The 24,525-nt window shown below is 41.8% G+C and overlaps 1 protein-coding gene across 1 annotated transcript in view; it reads left to right on the forward strand.

Moving 5' to 3' along the window:
* Positions 1-24,525, forward strand: part of SPAG17 (sperm associated antigen 17) — a 221,910-nt gene that overhangs the window by 36,618 nt on the left and 160,767 nt on the right. Inside the window, exons 2-3 of the mRNA XM_032360612.1 lie at positions 1,339-1,479; positions 2,097-2,180. Coding sequence (XP_032216503.1) covers positions 1,339-1,479; positions 2,097-2,180 — 225 coding nt within the window. The remainder of the gene's footprint in view (positions 1-1,338; positions 1,480-2,096; positions 2,181-24,525) is intronic.

A 24,525-nucleotide genomic window follows, 5' to 3' on the forward strand; every position in this document is an offset into this window, starting at 1 on the left:
AGGTTTTGTTAGGTAGCTAGTAAGTTTCCATGGAAAGAAATAAGAGACTTTTAAGGATACTAATTATTTGATGGTAAGGAGGAATTTGCACTAAGGTCTTTTCTCCCACCTATGCCCTAGTTCTGTCATCACCCTGACCATGGACTGGACAGAAACCAGAGAGAACCACAGAAAATTATGCATTTCATTACGTTTGTGTAAAATCTCTTCACGTCATCTTAGACGTTGTTTCAGAATCCACTGACAGGAGGGGTTACTCTATTTGAATCAGATCTCTAGAGGGATGTTAGGTTTTGCCCTGTCCAACCCCTTTATGCTATAAATGGGGTTGGTAAGGCCTGGAGAGGTCACATGGCCGGGGTGCCCTCCTTTATTATTTATTTCTCTTTCCAAATGTCTTTATCACATTTGCTTATTTCATTTCCCCATAAGATTGTTAATGTACGGAAGCCATAGACGTGGTAGGCATGATGAGTTTGACTCTCAGCACCACACAGTGGATAATTCAATAAATTCCATTCTTAATCTTCAGGGAACTGCTTCTTCCCAAGAGAAATTACAATAGAGAAAGGGATTACTGAATAAGAATATTGTCTTTAGTAACATTTTTAAAAAATTATTTGATGCAGCATTTCATGTCCAAGTGTTATTTTTTAGCCTAAGTCCTGGGAAGGGAAAGGACTCGTTTGTGAATTAGCAATGAGATTCTTGTGTTACACGAAGAGGAAAAGTTGTGTTCTAGTTCTGTGCTTTACAACAACTTCAGGGATTACATTTTTAACCCATATAAAGGCCCATTTGGCAACTCATTCACTATTACCCAACATTCAACAAGTATTGATCAAGTTCCTCCTATGCCTCTAGCACTATTTAGAGTCTTAGAATGTATTGGGGAACAAAAACAAAGATTTCTGCTTTCAAGATTATATCTTAATATATATTTGTAACATATGAATGAACCATTTCTTCCAAATACCAAATTTTTCTTGGACAGCATTCTAGTGAAAGCATGTCATTTTTAAACACTGTCTTCCTTAAAATGAAAAGTCTAGTTTCACAAGAAAATGGTTGTTTGTTTTTTTGGTGGGTTTTTTTTTTTTTTTTTTTTTTTTTGTCTAGTTGCTTGAAATTTGGCACAACACTGCCGCCTTGTGGCTACTTGTGTCAGGAACTTACTCTATGTGGTCAGCTCTTGTCTTTTAAGGTGACATTTAAACGGAAAACTATCTTGTTTTAGTGGAACCCTTTGACACAAAATTACCTACCTACCCAGGATTTAGAATTTAATTCCTTCTGGTTTTTTGGTTTGTTTGTTTGTTTGTTTGTTTGTTTTAACAGAATGATTGGAAGGGCTCTGTCGCTTTTGTAGTTGGAAACCGGAGTGAGGACGATCTTCTCATCAGAGCTCTTACCCTTGCTGTCCAGGTCCCTCAGCGGAAATTGTTCAGTATCGTGTCCTGGCAAGACATTCTTCAGCAGGTATCTGTCCCTTCCCACCGCTAGGCCCCGTGAGGACTTTTGTGCTTAAAATAATAGAATAAGATAATAAAATAAGTACAATTATCAGATTCTTGGGCTTTTCAGTAAATCGGGGAGGATTATTTTAAACAAAACTTAGCTAGAATAAATTTGCATTGTTTAACTGGGAAGAATTATTTTGACCCATTATTTAGGCCCATTTAGTCCCTTTCGGCACTCATTCATTTGACAAAGTTCCTGTGGCCATACCAGGCTCCATGCTAGGCTCCCTGAAGAGTTGTTTATTCAATAAAAGACTTAATAATAACAAAAGACTAAAATATTTACTATTCCAGGGAAGTCAATAGCAAGAGAAATCAAGACTACAGAGAAACCTAGCTGTCAGAGGACAGAGAGGAATGACCACACAGAAAAGTCCTGTCAGGTGGCCCATACTTACGTGATTACTAACAGCTTACCAAAGTGACTATAAATATTTTGCCTAGTTAGTGAATATCTCTTCCTTACTAGGTTTTTCAACCCTAAAAGCCACCTAGGTAATTGAAAGTTACATATACCTAAGTATGCTTTAAGTATGTCTTTCTTTTTCACTGTGGATGAATTTAATTTTCTTACAGATCAATGAATCAAATGCATTTCTTGGAACTCCATCTAAAAAGGCAAAGAAACCTCTAGGCGGTAGTGCTCCCTTATATCATGAGGTAGGTGGATGTCTTTACTGAAGATATGTTTGTAATTTTTAGAAAATGAGAATTGAAGTAATAATCTTAAACTCACGTTACAAAATTTTTTTTAAATTCATTCTTTGAAAGCAAATTCTTGCTCCTCATTGGAACTATCCGATGGTAGGCACTTAAGAAAATCTGCCTCTCTTCTGAAAAAAATCCCTTTCTAGGAATAAAATTGTCCTAGATTGTCTACACCACCACTGTATCCAAGTAAGGACTATAAATCAGAAATTTTTATATACAAGAGAGTTGGGTCATACTTTTTCCTGGTAATTATTAAGTGTGTGATGGTATTAAAGGGAGCTGTATGATTAGTGTATTACAAAGTGTTATTTTCACCAAAGGAACAATGTAAAAATGGCTCAGAAAGTGTTTCCTGTTCAAGACTAAGACACAGCTGTTATAATTTTCCACGAGTCAGCGAGATTTGGGCACATTTTCTATCCTATTTTAACCGACATGAAATTAATGACAATTTTTAGGTTAATGGTCTATTCTGCATTTCTAGCAGATCCTTAACACAAAAGTCTGGTCTGGCTGACCATTGGGTTTATGGAAGGACTTAGAACTCATGCTCAGTGCAGGGCGATTGCCTCTCATGCTGCCTTGTTAATATCTAACTTACAGCTCACAAGAAGCTATAAAAATTCAGTGATTAATTAGAATATCACTTAAAATTTGTCAGGCACTGTTTTATGGCTCTTCAGACTAAAAGCGTAAGGATTTTTGGATCTTTCTAAGACAAACTTGTTTGCACTTTATTTCAGTGATCTAATAAAGTTTTTTATGTGTCTCAGGTCTTGGATGATTTCCTAATGGGCTCTTTAGTATTGCCTGAGTACTATCGGAACAAGTTTCATTGGATTTATTTACACTTGACAATAGTGTGGATTTTATAGCATTAACTCTTGCTACACTTCTCTCACTATCAGGAAAAGTTGATTCTGTGCTCTTTGAGTCAAATAAAATACCTTCTACCTTTTGTTACGATGTTCTCAGTGTGCGTGCTCCAGTTGAAACATTATGTGATACTTAAAATATTGGAAATTTTCTTCTGAAGTAGCCATAGAAATCCCTGTCCAATTCTCAGGCCTGGGACCAATTAGCCCCCCAAAGGACTCTTTCTTCTTCAAAGATTCTCAGTAAAAATCAGAGATGATAACAGGCCAGTTTTGATGTCTAATCTGGACAGACATTTTGACTTGGATGTGGGATAGCACAATGTTACAAATCCAGAGTTCAGTTAGAAAGCCATTCCTCTCCAATATGTGCTGTGACTCTGGGTTGTGGATCCTTCACTCAGGGGAGGTCCATTTCACATCTGGCTCTACCACATTCTTCCAGTGGAGCATTTGGGCCGTAAGCCTCCCACACCCACTCACATACCCTTTCCTGAATGGTTCCAGAAGAAAAGGGAAGGCAGGATGAGCACCACAGAGATTGGATCTTGGGTATACCACACATGCATCAACATCAATTTGCTTTGGTAAAGAGAGATATAGAACATAAAACCAACTCGGTCTCCTGATCAGCATCAGTCAACGACAGAGAGCACATCTGGAGAAGAGGGCACATTTCCAGTCTTAGTCCCTTCACACTTAGGACCTGTTTGGGAACTCTGTCGCTTGGGACCTCATCCCAAGTGAGTTGAAAAGCTGCTGGCAGTGCCTACTGAGAACCCCCAAGGTGGCTATGATAGTGAATGGTGACCTTGAGAGAGGCCCAGACCCAAACCCTTCTGGGACTTGTGAACTTTTAAGACTCACGAATCTGTTTCTGCCTGAAGCCTGGCACAGTTTGTAGCAGCTAGGACACTGGCCACAGTTAAACTCCTCAAGAGCCTCTTTGCAAGGTCTTATATTTTCTTTCTCCGCCTTGGGGAAGAAAAGGTCATCTAAGAAATTTGTTTATGCTGCACACAACATTGGTAGAGTTCTGTGTCTTCCAGTTTGGAGGGGAAAGCTCAAGAACCAGGAATTCTGAAGGCCATACCCTTACATTTACGTCCATTTGTAGGCCACTCTCACTGGCCTTAAATCGGAGCCTCGTCGTTCTCACTTTAAACATAGTTCTAACCAGTTCGGCTTTCTGGATTCCTTGCCTGCAGTCAATTAGGAGCAGCAAATTAAAGTGAAATGTCACCATAGTGCAGTTCATCCATGAGTAGTAAAATAGCGTCAGAACCACATTACATATTTGCAATAACGACTTGAAATGTCTGGGCTAGCAAAGACCACATTCCTAAGTGATTTGCTCAGGCTTTCACTTGGATGGCTTGGTGTTGTGTACACACAGCCTCATTCTGAAATTGTGTAATTTCCCGCTGAAACTTTAGAGTTCATGTAGCCATAGGATTGTATATATGAGAGAGAGTCTTTATTTATAAACCACAGTTCTTTGAAAATGTGCTTAGATTTGTGCTAATGTGATTCCACAGAGACTCGGCTACAGCTCATTTGTTCATTCACCTTCTCTTTTTGGAAACCATGGTCTACTCTAGCAGGAACTACTCTAAGGACCCATACGGAATGGAAAGAGAATGTTCTCCTTTGTGCATGGTCTCAGGGATGTTAGCTATTCCTTTATTATATTATTAGTAGTAGTTATAGTATTTAATAACAAGGATTAAAATTATGATGATCCCATTCGCTGGCCTTACATATGAACATAATTTCCAGCTTGTAATCCTATTTGAGGCTGTGGACTTATATGAAAATGGATATACAGATATTGTCTACATTATATAGTCACCAGCTTTCACCAGATAGTGGTACTTTATCAAATACCAAACAATTAACAAGTACATTCTTGTTCAACACTAGGGGGATTACACACTATATAGACAATGGGGGAGAGATGAATATTATAAAGACTCTAACCTCAAGAAGCTTAAGGATTAGTTGGGGGGGGAGGAAAAAATGTATCCTAACACACAGTAAATGGTCAAAAAATGTTTGTTGAAGAAATGAAGGGGTGCTTGGGTGGCTCAGTTGGTTAAGTGTCTGCCTTCAACTCAGGTCATGATCCCAGGGTCCTAGGATAGGGCCCTGCATTGAGCTCCCTGCTCAGTGGGGAGAGGAGCTCCCTTTCCCTTTGCCCTTACCTCTACTTGAGCTGTCTCTCTCTCAAATAAATTAAGTCCTAAAAGAAGAAGAAGAAGAAGAAAAGTAATAATAATAATAATAATAATAATAATAACATACTGCATTGAAGCCCACGAGGGACAGATGAAGTGTTATGGGCATTCAAAGGAAGATGAAATTGCTGTGAGAGTGGGGTTATGAGTGGGATCTAGAGAAGCCTTGTGGAGTAGATGGCATAGGGAGGAAAAGGAAGGGTAGCTAATTTTGATCTTTTATATATTATTGCAGGAATGCCTGGGTGGCTCAGTTGGTTGAACACCCGACTCTTGATTTTGGCTCAGGTCATGATCTCAGAGTCGTAGGATTTGGCCCCATGTTGGGCTCCATGGTGCTGAGTAGGGAGACTGCTTAGGATTCTTTCTCTCTCTTTCTCTGCCCCTCCCCAACTCACACTTTCTCTCTCTCTCTCTCTCTCTAGTAAATAAATGAATAAATAATTCCGAATAACCCACATCACAATTCTTAAAGGAGATATTAATATTGCCATTTTACATATAGGGAGATGGAGACATGGAGGAGGTAGGAAGTTTATTAATTAGAATATTGAAGAACTTGGGTTTAGCCATAGTCAAATCCATAGACTCAAGATGTTCTTCTTTACCACAAACCCAGGATTTTTCCACTGGGCTCTAAGCTGTCCACTCTTGGATGAGTAGGTCTTGGCAGTCTTGACATTCAAATGTGGGAGAGGGCCTTCCAAGAAAAAGGAAAGCTCAAGCAAAGGCATAGTTGTGGGAGAAGAGTGAATAGTACTAAATTTATTATTGCCTGGTATAAGATATATGCTCAGTAGGAAGGGTAAATTCTACACATGCTTTAATTGAATCTTTAAAATCCTGAAGATGAATATCTATGAGAAAATATTTCAAGTACACAATAAAATCCATGCTTTAAGATCAACTCCCGAACTTAAATTTATTTGCTAAATATGCACAAATATTTGGCAAGTGTCACTCACTTCGATGGCCCACAGAGAGAATGTGATTTGTTCATTTGCAGGTTTCTTCAGTCATGTCCAAAATCAAAAAGGAAAATAGTCGGAATCATTCAAAGCTGATTGAAATGTTCCCTATGTGACAGGTCTACATGTTCCATACATGCAAAGATTCTCCCACCTGTGTTTAATCTGATACACAGTATGTGTGCATTATTAAGAGATATACAAATTTTGGAGTTTGTGACTTTGAAGAATTAGAAAGAAAAAACTACCCATTGGACAGGGGTTTGTTAATTCAACTTCTCTGAAGTAAGGGTCAAAAATTTTAAAGTTTTAGACTCCACTCTATGTTTGGCTTTGTTTCACGATAGTGATCATCCTACCTTCCAACCCAGAAATAAGCAACCATCCAGACATGGGCCGTAGTTTGCCCACCTATGATTTATTCAGAAAAGACGAGTTAGATCACCGCAAAAAAAACTTTGAAAAACACAAAAGCTTGCTGAAACAAAAAACATCTATAAAGAATAAAAGTTTGTATGCCCTAGTTGGTGACTCACTTATTTTAAAAATTAATCAATTCTATGCAACAACCAACCAAGACAGTCTGAAAGATGATGTGATACAGTGTAGTTTTATGAATACGAATAATTGTGAATTTTCCTCTTTACTCCTACCAGTTAAAAAAAAAAAAAGGATGTTATTTTTTAACTGACATATTTTAACAAATATTTCTGTGGGCTTTTTTTATTGGGAGATGATTAAATATGGAAAGATTCTTCTGATGTTGGATTTGAAAGTAATGAATCAAATGCAGCTTAAAAAGAGACAGGTTGCAAATTTTATATATAAAGATCTAATTAGTTTCATCACGTTCTTAAGATACTTGGCAGGTACATTGGATTAGTATCCCCAGATGTAATCATTTCATTTTGTTGGTTCCTATTCCTATGCATGTAGATACATTCTTTAGCTCCTTCCCCAACATGTATTCATAATAACTCACAAGTAAGACCACAGACTTAATTATGATCTAGTTGCTTCCCTAGTCCACATTTCTAATATGAAACTCGTTTTTTTAACAGTGCCTCACATTAACAGTCTATTCCATGGAATTGTGAGCCCTTATTTGGGGTGAGGAGGGGGGAGGCTTGTCAAAATGAAAAATGGAAAACTCATGCTTCAGAGATAGAAACAAATAATATGTGAAAACTTTTAAGAGGTTTGAAGTTATTAAAATGGCAGATCTACTGGGACCAGAAAGCAGTATGTCATGGGAGGAACGAAGGAAAAGGGAGACAGGAAGCATTCTCTGGCCTTTTCAATCCTGCGTTTTAAAACAAAACAAAAAAATTCAGGAAGAATTGGAAGGTCGCCAACATAATGCCGTTATTTCATAGAGCTTAGGGACACACCAGGAAATTACAGGCCAGTTAGTTTAACTTCACTTGTAGGGAAAGTATTGAAAACTGCTGCAGGAGATCAAGTAAAAGGATGCTTAGAAAAGCACAGCTTGATTAAGGCAAGCCTGGCCAGCGTGGTTTTCGGAAAGGGAAGGTCATGTCTTAGGAACTTGTTGAAATTCTTTGAAGCTATTATGGCCAGTACAGTCTTCAAAGAACACAGCAAGGCCCAAGATCTGCGTATCTTTTCCATTCCCCACCAGTCCTTGAGGGATGCTTGCAGAACATGGCCCACATCAGGCCTTGGTGTTCCGGGTTTCGAAACCACTATCAAAATAGCAGAAAATAACCTCGGATGGAACATTTTTAAAGCTGGAACCAATTAATACAACCTGATATTTATAAATGTTAAATAAAGACTTGGAACAAAATTTAGGAATATTGAGCTGTAACAAAGAAGTACTACAGGGGACTATAAAAACAATCTGGGAGTTATTGTGCCAAAATCTGGGCTTTTGGAGGCATTTCTCACCCAAGGAAGGGAAAATGAGGAGAAATTACAGTGCTAGAAATGGTCGTAGACTAAAGAGTTATGAAGAGTTGCAACCGAATGAATTTTGTCAAGATGGGAAAAGGAGCAGTCAGATGTGTTAACAACCCTGAGCCTCTATGGTCCTGGAGAAGGACAGAGAAGCCCAGCAGAGAAAGTTGAGTCCAGGCGTGTCCATGAGAGGGGTGGAAGGTCAGAGCTCCATTGCTTTAGGAATGGGCTCCTAGGGAGCAAATATGTTTGCCTCTCAGATCAGAAATCTGGAGTTCTGTTTTCAAAGAAAAGCATAACTCAAGCAAAGACATTGAAAAACATCCAAATCATGCCCCCCAGCTCTTTCCCACCCTGGGGCACAGACAGCTGGCCAAGTCCATGCGTTTCAGGAGGAGGCAAGGGATCACTGGCGAGGAGTGGAATCAGAAGCTGAGGCCCCTGGAATTCAGGCCCAGGAAACCATACCATCCAAGCGCTGGTGATGGGGTTGCTGATCAGACCTTCAGTCCATGGGAGAACTGCTAGACAGGACAAGAACCTAGTCAAGAATCCCAGGACAAAGCTATAAGCGGAGGAGAAGCCACAAGAATGAAGCAAGGTTCAGCTCGTGAAGAGCAGCCATCACAGTCTTGGCAGGGTGGGTCCTGGAGCTTCTCCAACATTGTACACTCCACACCCACTATGACTGGAAGAATGTCAGAGAAGGAATCAGGAAGACTGTATCGTTCTATTTTTCTATCTAGGACTCTGAATGAGCTGTCTTTATTACCCTATTACCAGGGTAATAATAATAGTTTTGATTTATTGACTACTTCATTTATTGCAAGTCTTGTGTGCGTGGCGCTTCATATATATTAACTAATCTAATCTTCTCAACAGCCTGCCAAGAGATACTTACAAACAATGAAAACTGGAGCCTCAGACACGTTAAGTAACTCCATGACTCAGAAGCCTCTCTTCCTTCTGCTTGCATCACATAAAAACTGAGGGTCAATAGTTGGAATTCTGCAAGTAGTTGTTGTGGTTTAACATTTCTTGAATACAAGCTACTGCTAGTAATCAGAATTAAGTCTTAAACCTCTCAGTAGTTCTGTGATACATTTATTGCTTTTCCTACTGCTCTGACAAAGCCAATGGTGTATCTGCACATGAGGGAGGTGCCAAACAGTCTTGGTCCTATTCTTGAGCCACCTTGATGAGGGGCTTCTGCCCCAATGTTCGGATCACCTGGAACTTTTAATTCTAACAGTTTAGGTTTACATGGTTAAGGTAACTAAGTCTTTGGGAGAGGGAAGAGGGAAAAATGGGAAATGAGAGAGAAGTTAATACATATGCATTAGAGATGACGGTATGGAAAGAAAGAGACCTAAGCAAATTAGTGAGAGTGAATTTCTAGAGCCTTCTGCTAGTTTGGTGAGACATACCCTTAGCAATTAGATGCACAGATCCAAATGAGTCTGGCTGGACTCCTGCTGTGATTCTACTGCCTACTAGCCGTGTGACCTCAGGCACATTGGGTAACTCTGTTGTACCTGTTTTCTCTTTGTAAAATCAGCATTGATGGTGGTATCTGCCTCATCAAGCTGTTGTGATGATTAAATGAGATAGTAAATACAAAACAGGTAGCATAGTCCCTGTCGTACAGTGAGTGTCCATTAAAGTTTGGCTATTATAGTTGACCATTATGTTTTAAGTTTCTCTTCTCAGTCATAATGAATGTTAGCATTTTGTACTTTAGGATGTGTGAAAGAACTAGAAACATCTATGAGCAGGATATTTTATTTTTAATTTTTTATTATAGTAAAAAACCCATAACATCGTATTTACCATTTTCATTATTTCCAAGTATATCATCTAGTAGGCTAAATATATTTGCATTGTTGCACAACCAGTCTCCACAACTTTTGATCTTATAAAACTGAAACTTTATATCCAGTAAACAACTGCCCATTTCCCCCTCCTCTAGGCCCTGAGGACCATCATTCTACTCTTTTATTTTCCTTATGAATTGGAAAGGAAATTCCAATTTCCTAGATACATCATAGAAGTGGAATCATACAGTATTTGTCTTTTTGTGACTGGCTTATTTCATGTAACATAATGTCTTCAGAGCCCATCCATACTGTAGTATATGTCAGAATTGCCTTCCTTTTCAAGCTGAATAACATTCCATGGTACGTACGTGTAACATTTTATTTATCTGTTCAACCACTGATGAAGCTTTGGGTTGCTTCCATCTCTTGGCTATTGTGAATTATGCTGTTACGAACATTGGTATGCAGATTATGAGTAGGTTTTCCACCCAGTGGAATACAACTAATGAAAGATAAGTTAATTGCTAGTTAAGAGGAAAAAAGGCAATCTGATGGTCAAAGGGTATTTGGGATATTTTATACTAGTCCTCATTGCCATGATGGAAACTAATATACATTCTTCTTCTTTGTTATGTCATGGAAGGGATAAATACGACTGAACACCCTAAGGAATAAACAAAAGTAGTACCATTTCTCAAATAATAATAATTATAATAATAAAATCTTACATTTAGGTAAAAAGAAGGATTTTGCAACCACTATCTCATTATGTCTTCACAACTACATGTGAGCCGAGCCGAAATCTGGTAGTGTCTCTGTAGCATAAATGGGAAAATGGAAACCTAGGAACCTCAAATGACTTGTTCCCTGTCACCAGCCAGAGTTAAAATGAATGTCAGTCTTCCTGACTCATAGCCCGGGGTTCTACTCTTCACCTAACAGAAAACAAGCCTCACTCATTAAGAATTTCTTATTTATTCTTGCATTTCCCACAAGATAATTTTAGACAGTTTATAGATACAAAATTTATATTTTGTTAAACACATATTTTAATGTGCATTTTAAAAATAAAAACGTAATACGAACTGGCAGTGTCCCAACTTCATGGCTTAGGATCGAGCCGTATTATTTTTTTTAACTTGCTTTACAGTATGTTTAGAGAAAAATATTAGCCGCATAGTACAGGGGGTACACAGTTTTGGCTAAATCATCAAGGGGTGTTCAATGACTAAGGGTTAGGAAATGCTTCATTTTCATGCATCCTACAAATATTTGAGCGTCTACTTGTACCAAACCTATGATTGAGTTTATTTTGGTGAATAAAACAGATATAATTCCCTGCCCTTGCAGAGTTTACATCTGAATAGGGAAGGCAGGCATTACACAAAGATCAAACAAACCAACACATGTATACATAATTATGAATTGGGATAACTGTCTTAGATCAGACAGAATGCTTTAGACTGAGTGGAGATGAGCTGAATGACAAATAGGAGACAACTGAAAAGAGCAGGGAAGAATACTCAGGCAGAGGGAACAGCAGGTGCAAACAACATGAGGCGGGAAGGGAAAGATGTGGGCCTGTTAGAGGAATCAGAGGCCACCGAGCCTGGAACACAGAAATCGAGGTGGAGAGGGGTGAGGCCAGACCTACCAACTGGGTCCTTGTTAGGAAAGGGTTTGCGTTTTTGCTTCATAGGAAATGGGAAGCCATAAAACCCTTTAAAGGGGAGAGTGACACAATCTGAGTTCTTGTTTTAAATGTTCTCTTGCTGCTAAATGAAGCCCGAATCAGGATAGAGTAGGAGGCACACGTGGGAGTGAGTGCACCAGTTAGGAGGCTCCAGGAGAATCCACGGGCAAAAAGAGTGCTGACAGATACGAGTGTATTTAAAGGGAAGACTCAGCAGAATGGTGCCAATGTGAGATGTGAGAGGTAGGGGAGATGTAGGCATAAGGAGAGACTCCCAAGTGGCGTGAGAAACTGAGCAAAAGTATCTTCTGATATAGAGAAAATCAGAGTTTAAATTTGGGGGAAGTTTGAAAGTACACTTTGGGATAGGGTAACTCTGATATGCCTGACTCAGTGCTGGTGCATAGTAAGCATGGAAGAGGTGCTTGTTGTCTAAAAGACCTCACTTATTAATGCAGGGCTAGTGAGGGTCCCTGGTGGAGGCAGCAGGGAGTAAAGCACATGGCTTCCTTCCTTCAGCCATAGTGGCTCGGCGGCACTTCCCAGGTTCTAGCAGCTCCAGGCCCTCCCATCTTCCCTTGGTGGGCTGCATGTCCTCCACAGCGGGTTCCTGACTGCAGCTGATCACCCTGTGGTCCACAAAGACATTTAGTTAGCTGCAGCCGTGTTTGTCTGTGTGTGATTTGTGATCTAAGTATTTGTTTGCTATAAATACAGGTCCAAGAAAGTTTTCAAAACCACAGCCCAGAATCCTCTCAATCCATCCCTCTCCCTCTTGAATAGTCCTCTCTCAGTCTCTCACGTAGCCCTGTGCTAATGGATATAGCAGATCCTCATCCCAGGCCTCTCCTTACTCAGCAGACGTTGACTGAATTTCTGTTGTACGCCAGATAATGGGCACAAGATTGAATTGAACCCGGTCTCTGACCTCACAAGCTCTTAGTGGATAATTTTGTAAACAATGGACTTGTTTCCTGCGATTTCATTTTAATACCTTGCAGCAAGTCTGATGGGAGAGTTACAGATTTAATCCCCAGTTACAATGGAGTCTGCTCTTCACTGAGCCTGCAGCCGACCTCACTTATTGTTCACAACTTCTAGCAAGACGGGTAATGGTCCCCAGACAGGGTGTGTTGGAAAGAGGAGAGCAAGAGGGCAGGACACACCGAAACAGCCAAAGATGCAACAAACATACAGAAAACCTGCTTCCTGAGAGGGAGAAAAAGTATTGCTGGAATTGAAGTATGGTAACAATTTTCATGCTTCTACATGTTTTTCATACAACGTCTATTTCTGAAATTCTAACTCTTTCTTCGATCTTTGGTAGCAAGGAAAGGAAGAAGAAATGCCAAAATCGAGGTGAAAGAATGGACTATTAGAAATTCATTTGTATTTATTGAAAAGCTACTGTGCGCATTAAACACTCCATGAATATTAATTTGAATGAATGAGTTTCAGATAGATATTTTTATACAAAAAATTCATCCATTCTTCTATTTCACAAACATGATGGGCCAAAAACAACCTGCAAACACTGTTAAGGAGAAAGATAATATAAGCTAGTTAAAATACGGTCTCTACATTGCTTCAAGAAATGTATAAAATGCATGTAATTATGAATTTAGTATGTTCACACATAGGAAACCAATCCTACAAAAACTCCTACTGAGAAAAACTGAAATTGTTTAACAAAGCCCTGCCTTTAAATTTTCATATTTCAGCTCAGACTTATTTGCATTATAATGTACATAACCATTTGAAATCTACAGGACTCTGACGGTGAGTGAGGCCAAGAGAATGCCCCACATAGTGTCCTGTACTACCCCAGACACTCCCAAACTAGTCAGTTTATCATTATCTTAATTAGCCTTTATCAAGAATTTATGTGGAAAAGACAGACTCAATCTGGCCTCACTCATTCACCAAGAAATCTTCAGTTAGATTATCCTATTAGTCAGAAGGAATAGCTAATTATTTTCATTATTCAAAGTCTTATGATATTATCCTTTTATTTATCTCTGGAGCTACAGGGAAGCAAAGCAGAGTCTAATAACATGTGACATGTGACCACCACTGGGTCTTACATCCTTTATGAGGAGCTAGTCTTACACTGCATTCTCAAAGATTCATTTTAGGACTATCACTGAGAAAAATAAAAGGGCAGATCCTATCTTGACTTAATGCAATGGGCTAATATATTACTTTTTGTAACTAATAAAATTTCAAGGACTGACAGCAAATTTCTGACTTGCTTTTCCCCCAGTAAAATATCTGCTTTGAATTATACAGAAAGAATTCTTCCTCCTGCCAACTTGTTTCAATTCCCTGTACAAAACCATGCATAGAACATTGTCAGAGGTATCCTATAGAAGTTCATTTCAGGATTCCTCAATCATTGGAGAAATACACACACACACACACACACACACACACACACACCACTTCTTTTCCCCCTTTCTTGGAGCAAGAAAAGGAAAATGTATTGCACTGGTAAGCTCTGTGTATGGTGCTTTCCCTTTCTGAAAGCAGAGACAAGGATTAGTCATCAGATGAGGGAAAGAGTTTTTGGGTCTCACCCACGGCCAGCGTCCTGTTTCATGTATGCAGACCCGCCCTGTGTGTAGGTGGAGTACGCAATTGCTGTGTGATGTGATTTAAGAGGTGCTGGAAGTCCAGCTTGTCCAAAAATAGCCCCCACAGCCGCCTGTCGAGTTCACACAGTGTCCATAAAACCCTGGTTTAAATGAAATGAAACTGCATTTTCAGAATGTTAACCCATCGTATCCATTACCCTGTTAGCATGACTTTACTTATCAGAGATAAAAGCTGGACCCCAGGAGAATGTCCTTTGTATGGGCGGGGGGGGAAGGGGTCAGCAAGGTCCAACCCTGTGGGCCATGGCACAAGTCACCATCACCAGAAACAATTTCTACCTGACCATGAGCAAACTTGCTGGAACTAAATCTGTTACACCTTCGTCAGCCAGACAGCCAGTCCTTCTGGAACCACTGGGAAGATGGCATTTTCTCTTGCAGCCAATGCTCTTCACTGGGACCCTAAGGAAGACAGGAGTAATACCCACAGCTCACATTTGGAAATTGCCCCTTTGAGTACAAAATACTTGCATACCTAATGCCAGATTCGATCCCAACCACAGCCTCATACATCTTACTATTCTCAGGTGACAGATGGGGAGAGTCTCGAAGATGATAAGTGATTTGCCCTGCCCCAACCAGCGGCTAATCATGGCAGAGCCCCATGTTGGAACCCAAACCTTCTGACTCCAAACTTCATGCTGGTACTTCCAGGAGACACAGTCCCTACCGTCAAGAAGCTGATGGTTCCGTTTAACCCACTTAGTGATTCACCTAAGCAAAAGAGCAAGCGCCAGGAGGTTTTTCTAGTGCTATCACTGAGGAAATGTTTCCCCTTGTCTTCAACTTTCTAAAAGAATGAGGCCAAACACAGGCAGGCCTTGGCAGGCACAAATTCACAGCATTCCCAGGCAACAAACATCCCCCACTTAGAGGACTGACCACTTTGCACAAAGTTGCAAAATGCAACAATGAGCCAAATTAGATAGGCAAAATAAAAACACGAATTGGTGGAAATGAACTTAGGACTTCTCTAGAAGCCCTTGGGATCCAGGGGTATTTTGAGACTAGATACAAAGTGGGGTATCATTATGACGTGACCATGAAACCTAGGATTTCTACCTGGCCCGGTAACGGAACACACATGGCTCCATTTCTTTACAGTTTTGAACGAACTCTGGCTCATCCCTTTTCCATCATTTACAACACACAATTCATTTCATACTCCTTCACTGCTAAGTGCAAAGTGCACTGAGTTGAAGAGAATTATGTACAGATTAGACTTAGATGTTTCCATTTACCAGCCAAATAACCCTGTTCGGATGTCATCTCTTGTACGAAACCTCCTTGGGATTCTCCCAGGCAAAATTCATCTTACCCTGTTATATTGTGGTGGTTTGTTTGTCAGTGAATCCCCTACTCCGTAGTGAATGGCGTGAGCATTAGAAAGCATGTGTTACTCATCACGAAAACCCCAGTGCTCTAGGCTAGCAATCCTAAACCATTGTGATCACGTATCCCATCAGTTAAAAAATAATTGAGCGTTTATTCATGTACATTGTGTGTGTGTATACAGAGAGAATGAGACAAAAATGTACAAGAATACAAACATATGATAGGGGCTCCTGTGTGGCAGAGTCAGTTAAGCATCTGACTCTTCGTTTAGGCACAGTTCATGACCTCGGGGTGGTGAGATCGAGCCCCCAGTTGGGATCCACTGAGTGTGAAGTTTTTTGGGTTTTTTTTTTTTAAAGATTTTATTTATTTATTTGACAGACAGAGATCACAAGTAGGCAGAGAGGCAGAGAGAGAGGTAGAAGCAGGCTTCCCGCTGGGCAGAGAGCCCGATGTGGGGCTCGATCCCAAGACCCCAGGATCAGGTCCTGAGCCGAAGGCAGAGGCTTTAACACACTGAGCCACCCAGGCACCCCTCCACTGTGTGTGAAGTTTGCTTGAGATTCTCTCTCCCTCTCCCTCTGCCCCTCCCGCTTGTGCTCTCTCTCTCTCTCTCTTTCTCTAAAATAAATAAATAATCTTAAAAAAAATAAAACAATTAGCAACCTAGCACCATTTGCTTTCCCAGGCTTTGAGCACACTGGCTTGGTGAGAGAAGGTCTGGCTTGGTGTTCATCTACACTCACTCATTGCAGGGTGCCCTTTCACAAGGTACAAGCTGCACAATGTTTGCGAAGGTCTGTGTGATTTGCATGCCCATTCTCTCATTCAGCACGTGCTGCTTTGGTTGATAACCACGTGCCAATCACAAAGCTAATTCCAGTCTTCAACCTGGAAAACAGAAACAAAAATGAGCAATTCTATTCCTTTATGATGACGAAGAAGTTTTAAAAGGTGCAACGAGTGCACAGAACAATGCCTAAATCTTCCTAAAGTTCTGAGGGAAAGGCTTTAGGGGAAAAAAGCTTAAGAGCTGAATGGAGCTTTTACAAAGTAACGAAGGGGTGGAAATTCTAGGCAAAAGAATCAGCTCATTAAAAATCATGCCGGCCTGGGACGCCTGGGTGGCTCAGTTGGTTGGACGACTGCCTTCGGCTCAGGTCATGATCCCCGAGGCCCGGGATGGAGTCCCACATCGGGCTCCCAGCTCCACGGGGAGTCTGCTTCTCTCTCTGACCTTCTCCTCACTCATGCTCTCTCTCACTGTCTCTCTCTCAAATAAATAAATAAAATCATATATATATATATATATATATATATATATATATATATCATGCAGGCCTAAGATGACATGGCATGCCCAAGGAACTAGAAATGACGTGGAAGGAGGAGCCAGGAGTGAGACTGGACACATGGGTCAAGACCAGGTCATAAAGGGCTTGGCCTGCCCTGAAGAGAAGTGTACAGTTTATCTCAGAGGTGTCAGGGCCACTGAGGGATTTGAAGCTGAGAAGCAATATGAGAGGTAGAGATGCTGGGATCAGTGTGCAGGAAGGAGCCTTCTGTGGGAGGTGGGTGTATAGCATTTACATTGTGTGTGTAATTTATTAGCTGTTTTATTATGAAAGCAATGCACTTTAATTGTAGAAAATGTGGAGAATGTAGGAAAAGCATAGTTCATATAGCAATAGCAAGAAAGTACTGGAAGTCAGAAGTATGTGTAGACTATTCCATCGTTCAGAGATGTGTGCTTCTTTTTAAAAATGGAAATGATATTATGTGTGCCTTATCTATGTGTGTGTGTGTGTGTGTGTGTGTGTGCCACAAACGATGACATTAGCCTTTCTAGATCCGTATTCAGTATCTATATAATAGAAAGCATATCTCTAGTTAGTAATTCACTTAACCATGCCCCCTTTTGCTAAATTTAGACTGTTTACTGATAGTTATGACCCTGATTGTTTCCTTACGAAAAATTTCAAGAAGAGGAATAACTGAGACAAAATATGTAAGTCTTTTTAAAGCTCTTGACACATATTGTCAAAATGCATTCGAGACAATTTGTGCCAATTTACATTCCTTCTAACAGTTCCAATTTAACCACACCCTCTTCAACGCTGTAATTTTTTTTATCTCAGTCAATTCGATAAGAAAAGTTGTAAGGTTGAACATTTCATCGCATTTTTATTGACTATTTTATGAGTATGGAATTCATTAAAGTGAAATGATTATGGAATTCCATTTTCGGATTTCTTCTGATAATGGGAGGGGATCCTGGTATTGTAAATTCAAACGGGGAATGTTTGCTTTAAGTGATTTCCAAACAGATTTTCAGTGCCGTGAGGCATGAAACGGAGAAGCCGTCACCCACACAAACTCAACAGTGCCCCAGAGGAGAAGGACACATAATGCAAGAATGCTGAGAGAGGCACAGGAGGGGCCTCCACAGAAGCTAGACTGAGGGCAGGGGCAGGGGGACCCAGGGAGAGTGATCTCCGATAAGGAGTCTGGGAAGACTTGATGGAGGAGACCCTTTGGTGTGAGCTAATCCAGTTTCCACCCTCTTCTTGTCTCCTTGCGTCAGTGGTGCTCAAAGTGGCATGCCTCAGAATCACCCAGAGAATTCATTAAAAATGTCACTTCCAGATCCCGGCTGTGGTCGTGGAGATACGGGGGTGTCTTCGGGCAAGTCCAGGAGCATACCTTCTGTGCTAGCACCTAGGCACTTCTGAGCCTGCAGTTGGAGAAATCAGCCTCCCTGTGTCCATATGCCACCCAGAGGGCCAGGAAAGAGCCGTTCTTCTCCACGAGGGGCTCTCCATCTTACTCTGGAAGCCCCTTGGCAACCACCCAGAACCTGACTATGGCTCCACTTCTTCTCAGTCCTCCTTACATTGTCCACTGCTCCAAGCTACTTTCATCCTATCCATTCTTTCTTTCATTCTGAGCACTTGTGCCAGTGCTGTTCTGGGAGCTGGAGGAACAAAGGAACGTGCCATCAGAGGCTCTCGCCTTTGTAAACATCCAAAGGTCAAGATATCCAAAGGGAAACCTTTTGGGCTTTGTGAAAGGAGCTGACCTGAGAAGGGCCGGAAAGTGTTCAGGCTTCACTCATTGCTCTTTAAGGTCAGTGGTGCCACCACTTGCCCACAGCTTTGTCTATAGTTTCTGGGCAAATTAGAATGCCTCTAGTAAACATATATGCTTCTAGCACTAGGAGCAGAGAACAGTCAAAGCTGGAAGGGAAAAGTACAGAATATAAACTCTGAGATACACCCTCAAGCATTTTGAAGTGTGCCGTGTGTTACCAAGACCTCCCATAAGCCTGGGTTTTTTGACCATATAAGCAGGCACTGAAGATAAAATCCTGAGACCTAAAAAGAGACATCTATACATCTGATCACGTCTCTCAGCTGCTTAAAACTCTCTGGGTCTCCTTACTTTGAGGATAAAATCTAAATTCCATTAATGTGTCATTCAAGACCCTGGTGTCCTCACCCCTGGGGGGGCCTCTCCAATGTCCATGTTCCTTCAGTCCTTCCCCCATTTCCCCCCACCCCGCCATCTTTGTCCTCCAGTCACCTGTACCACACCCCCCAACCACTTTCCGGTTTCCTGAATACGCCTCTGTCTCTGGCTTCAGTCCTTCTGCCTGAGATCCTGTCCCTCCTCCCACCACCCACCACCCAACCTCAGTCACAGTCATCCCACGGATCCTTCGAGACTCCCTCGGGGATGACACCCGCAGGAAAACTTTGCTGCCCCTCTGAGTTTGGAGGAGGTGGCCTCCCGTGGCCACCACAACCCGTTCCCCTCCGTCACTGGGCAGGGCACGAGATACCATAAGGCATGCGCATAGGCCGTGCACACTGTGGTCACGGGTCCCCATCTCGACTGCGAGCTTATCATGGGCAGAGGCTGCAGCCTTTATCTCTAGATCTCCAGTATGTGGAAGGTAGTGGGTGCTCTGTAAAATATCAGATGAACGACAAGATGGATCCTTACAGTGCAAGCCAAGCTAGTTAACTCATAACCAAGAATGGCGCCATCTCAACAGTTGGATGGTGAAAAAAGGAACATCACCAGGATTGCACCACAAGAACAATCTGTCTCTAGAAAAAGTCTCTGAGGAAGAGTAAACAGCATTGACGGTACACCCACCAGAAGGCCCCAGTTAACTCAGATATATCCAGGCCAACAGGGAAATCCAAGCATGGGTGAATCATGAGAGTAGGCCTCCAGATAGTGGTGAAATTTGCAATTAAGCATTTTAAAACATGGTTCACAGTGACCATTTGATTCAATTGGTCCAGTAATTATTTAGTAAGCATTTTTTATGTTCTGGGCTTTGAATTCAAATCAGTGGGGAAGGAATAAATAAAAACCAATGCCTTTATAGCAAAGAGAAATAATAGAGAAGATAAAGTGTGTATTATATTAAATGGTAATAAATGCTATGGAGGAAAAGAAGCACGGAGTGTTGGGATTGTGGGCAGTAGGGGGTGGGATTCTCATTTAAATATGGTGATCAGAGAGGGTAAAATTGAGAAGGAAACATCTGCATAAAAACCTGAGGGAGGTGATGGAGTTATGAGGCTATCTGAGGAAAATCCTCCCAGGTAGGAGAAGGCTGTGTGTAAGAGGGCTCTGGAGTGTATTTGCTGGACACCCAAGAAGATAGTGTGTGCGAAAGAAGTCCTAGGAAAGGAAAGCAACATGGCATGGGTTCAGATCATGGAAAACTGATCTGGAGCTACTCAGAGGATCCACCAGGCAGTAGGAGTATGGGGTTCACAGTCTGAGCCTAAGGAATGAAAATCTTAAGGGAGTGTCTAAACTGGTGGTCTGGCTCATAACTTCTTGGTGTTGCATTTCAGACTCTTCTGGAGTTCACAGAAGAAAATCCTAGCCAATTCTAGAAGTTAGCAGCAGATATCACACTGCTTAGAAGGTGTTATATTTAACCATCAGTACCACCATTTAACCCCAGTGCCCATGGGCAAGTTACTACATCCCAGGGGCCCGTGAATATTTATTGGTAGGTTACTGGATCCTGACTCTGAGATGAATAACCATGTTAAATGATACTGCCAGAGGGGAGAATCAATACCCTTGCTGCCTTAAATAGACTGACTCAGGATTTGGGGCGAACAGGAGGCTCTGAGAAGGCCATTGATTGATGAGCTGAGACGAGGAAAGCAGATCGAAGGAGAAAGAGAGACTCTGACCCTCTAACGCTATAGCAGATAGTCTCAGGATGGCACACCTTGAACTTGCTTTCTCAGGCTGACCAACCATCCTGCCTGCCAGGGACTTTTTGTTTTAGCTCCGAAAATACCACACCCTAGTGAACTCCTCTGTTGGCCATTCTAGTATTAATATATAAATTACCTTTGTCCTAGTTCTTAAACTCCAGGGTATTTAGGAATCCCTAGAATGCTTGTTACAAGTTCATACTCTCAGGCCCTCACCTCCAGGGGTTGATTTGGTAGTCTGGGGGTTAGATCCTGGGTCATCTGTATCTTTCATGATGGTCCCAGTGATTCTGGGCCGGGTGGTCCACAGGGCACACCAGAGGAACACTAATGGGGACTGATGTGGCATCCATCTGCTCACAAAGGTCATTGTTGGTGGACAGCCAGGAGACACCCATATTTTATATGCCTCCTTTCTAAGTAATGAGCCAAGGAGTTGAAGAAGGGACAGGAGAACTGGAAAATGAGTCTTCTCTTTGGGACAAGTTCGGGGTCAGTTTAAAGCTGGGGGCAACTCCACCATTCATGATCAAGTTAGAGAAGCACTACAACTTTCCCGTAATGGTCGAAGAACAAAGTACGCTGGGAAAAAGCAGAGAGCACTGACACATTGAAAACATTCTTCACCCGGCAGGGCATTAGCAGAAATCCCACGGCAGGCTGTCTTCTGAAATGGGCAATGTGGTGACTCTCTCTATATATATATTTTTAATTTTCTGAGGCAATAACTTAGAGTTAGCAAGGGATCCTGGATGAAACAGGCAGCATGTGGGTTCAGTGCACTAGCATGAACGGCCACAAAGGAAACCAGGTACGAAGCAGTGGCTCCCAAAACTGACGTATGTCCAAATCACCAGAGAGCTTGTTTTGCAGAGCTTGAGACAGAGTGGGAGCCCCAGAGTGGCAACTTCAGTAGGTCTGGGGTGGATCCCACGTATCTGCATGTCCCAGTGGGTTTCCAGGTGATGCTGGTGCTGCCGATCTGGGAAACACGCCTGGATTATCTCTGTCTGTGGTGGGGTTTTTTGTTTTGGTTTGGTTTTTGGTTTTTTTTAAGGTCTCCATTAATTTGAAAGTATGAATCTCACCATATCAATATCAACTTGGTCACCTTACTTCTACCTTCTAACATGAGCAAGTAAAACTAACACTGTTAAGCCAAAGAGAACATACTGGCTTGTATAAGAAGAAGCCCAGGCAAGGCTCAGGATAAGCATAGACCATGGTTCCAGCCCCACTTCCTCTAGGCTTCGACCCTCCTTTATCTGTGAGGTGGCTGAGGGAGATGACATGGCAGCAGCAACATTTCCTCATGCCTTTTCCCAGAGCTTTGTCATGACAAATCTAGAAACCCCAGAATACCTCTCCTCACATCCCACTGGCTTGAACTAGATTGTGGGCTTATCCTGAACCAATCCTGGATGGGGTGGCGGAGGGCCTAGGATCATTTCCAGTACAAACAGGTCTGCCCGTGGAGCCATGGTTGCGCACATGGGGCCAAATAGGAGAGGGGGCAAATGCCTGAAAAAAAGTCAGATTCTCCTAGAGAGAAAGAAAGGATGATGGGTATGCACTCATCACCTCTGGTCTGGGAGGTGGAAAGTGGTATCCAAGCCAAATGGCAAATGATGCTTCTAATGCTCTGGTGTCAGAGGCCAGATATGCAGGGAGCAGCCATGTTTAGACAGCTAGATCTCCGATGACTGGGGAGGGGCTGAGGCACTAGACGGGAGCCCAGCAGTATAGGGTATAGGACTCAGACTGAGGCAGGATTTCAGGAGAATGACTTGGGATCTAAGGAGGAGGAGGCTAGAAAATAGAGGCAGCTGCCAGCCTGAGTTTCTCCATTTCTAAGTTAGTACCCGGCCCTGGGACAAGACACAAAGGGAGCCTTAGGGTAGGTAACTGTCAAGGTTTACCCTCTTGGAGTTTTTTCTAGCTGAGCCTGACAATTGGATTGGCATTGGTCAGACGAGCAGGAGAAAAAACATACACACTGCCGTAAGTTTTATTTGATGTGATGATGTCATTTCCTAAGGAAATGAATATCCTCAAAAAAACAAAACAAACAAACAAAACACAACAACCCTGCAGATCTTTATATTAAGTTGAACAGAGAGACAATGTGGAAAAGTCGGTAAACTCTATGGGGAGGCCAAAGGAAAGTAAGAATTATTTTAACAAGGCCTGTTTTTATAGAATTCTGTCTCAACTTCTCATCCTCGATAATGATAATATTTAATTTCTTCTGGTGTAGGGAGGGCATCTTTCACATGGAAGCTTTTATCTACTGTTTTCATTAAGAAAAAGGGGGAGACCAGAAGGCCTGTCTTGTGCCTGCTGTTTAAGTGTGTTAGTTCAAAATAATCCTTATGCCAAAGTGGCATATTTGGGGATGGTATATTCTGCCCTCTTCCATAGCCATTAGAATCAAGAGTTCTGAGTCTCAGGTTCCCACTAGGTGTCAGTGGAAAAAAAACAAAAAACAAAACAAAACAAAAAACAGCTTAGCTGCTCAGATTGGAGGAGCCAGGTTAGGGCCAAATGAGTAAGAGTATCAAAAGTATTTAAACATTAAATATTGGTCCAAGAAGCCCTTCAGGGTCACATGAGTGGCTCAGTTGGTTAAGTATCTGACTCCTAGTTTTAGCTCAGGTCATGATCTCAGGGCTGTGAGATCGAGCCCCATATCGGACTCCGTGCTTGGTGTACAGTCTGCTTGAGATTCTCTGTCTTCTTCTCCCTCTGCCCCCTGCTCGCTCGCTCTCTCTCACTCTCTCTCTTTCTCTCTCTCACTGTCAAATAAATCTTAAAAACAAAAATGAGAAGCCCTTCATCCCTCCTGCCAAGATGAGGATTGGGTGTGGAGACTGGGGAGGGGCTGAGGCACTAGACGGGAGCCCAGCAGCCCCAGCTAAGGGGTGAGAAGCCCCCTGTAAAGCCACAGATATGGGGGCAGGGAGCAGGACTGGAGCAAGATCATCTGGCTTCTAATCCCAGCTCTACTACTTGCTGTGTGATCACCAGGCCTCACTTTCTTTATCCATAAAATGGTATGACAAGCATATCCACTCGAAAGGAAAGGCGAGAATTCAATGAGTTAGAATACCTGAAGTCCAGTCCTCAGATTAAAATAAAAACAGCGTGGTTGTTAGAACAGCCCTTGCCCTTTATGTAGTGAATGCTATGTGACCATCTGTGATTGAGAACAGACTTACAATCTATTCCTACAGCTTTATAATCATAGCTAAAAACATTTGAAAATAATAATTCGGAAGACAGCATCCTCACTCTGATTGAGTGAACATACTACATGCCTACATCCCTACATATTCTGTGAGGGATTTGGAAAAGATGAGTTAGGTAAGGTTAAGGATCTGACCTGGGAGCTCCTAGAGGAGACAAACCCTGGATGCCAATAATTCCAGTACAAAAGAGCTAACTCCCTTAGGAAAGATTCAAAAACGTGGTAGGATTATTCAGTTGTAGCTTCCAGGACAAGCTGAAAGAAATAAGAATGACTTCAGGGGGAGTGGCGGT

The sequence above is a fragment of the Mustela erminea genome, chromosome 10 (genome assembly GCF_009829155.1).
Source record: "Mustela erminea isolate mMusErm1 chromosome 10, mMusErm1.Pri, whole genome shotgun sequence".
Classification (NCBI taxonomy): domain Eukaryota; kingdom Metazoa; phylum Chordata; class Mammalia; order Carnivora; family Mustelidae; genus Mustela; species Mustela erminea.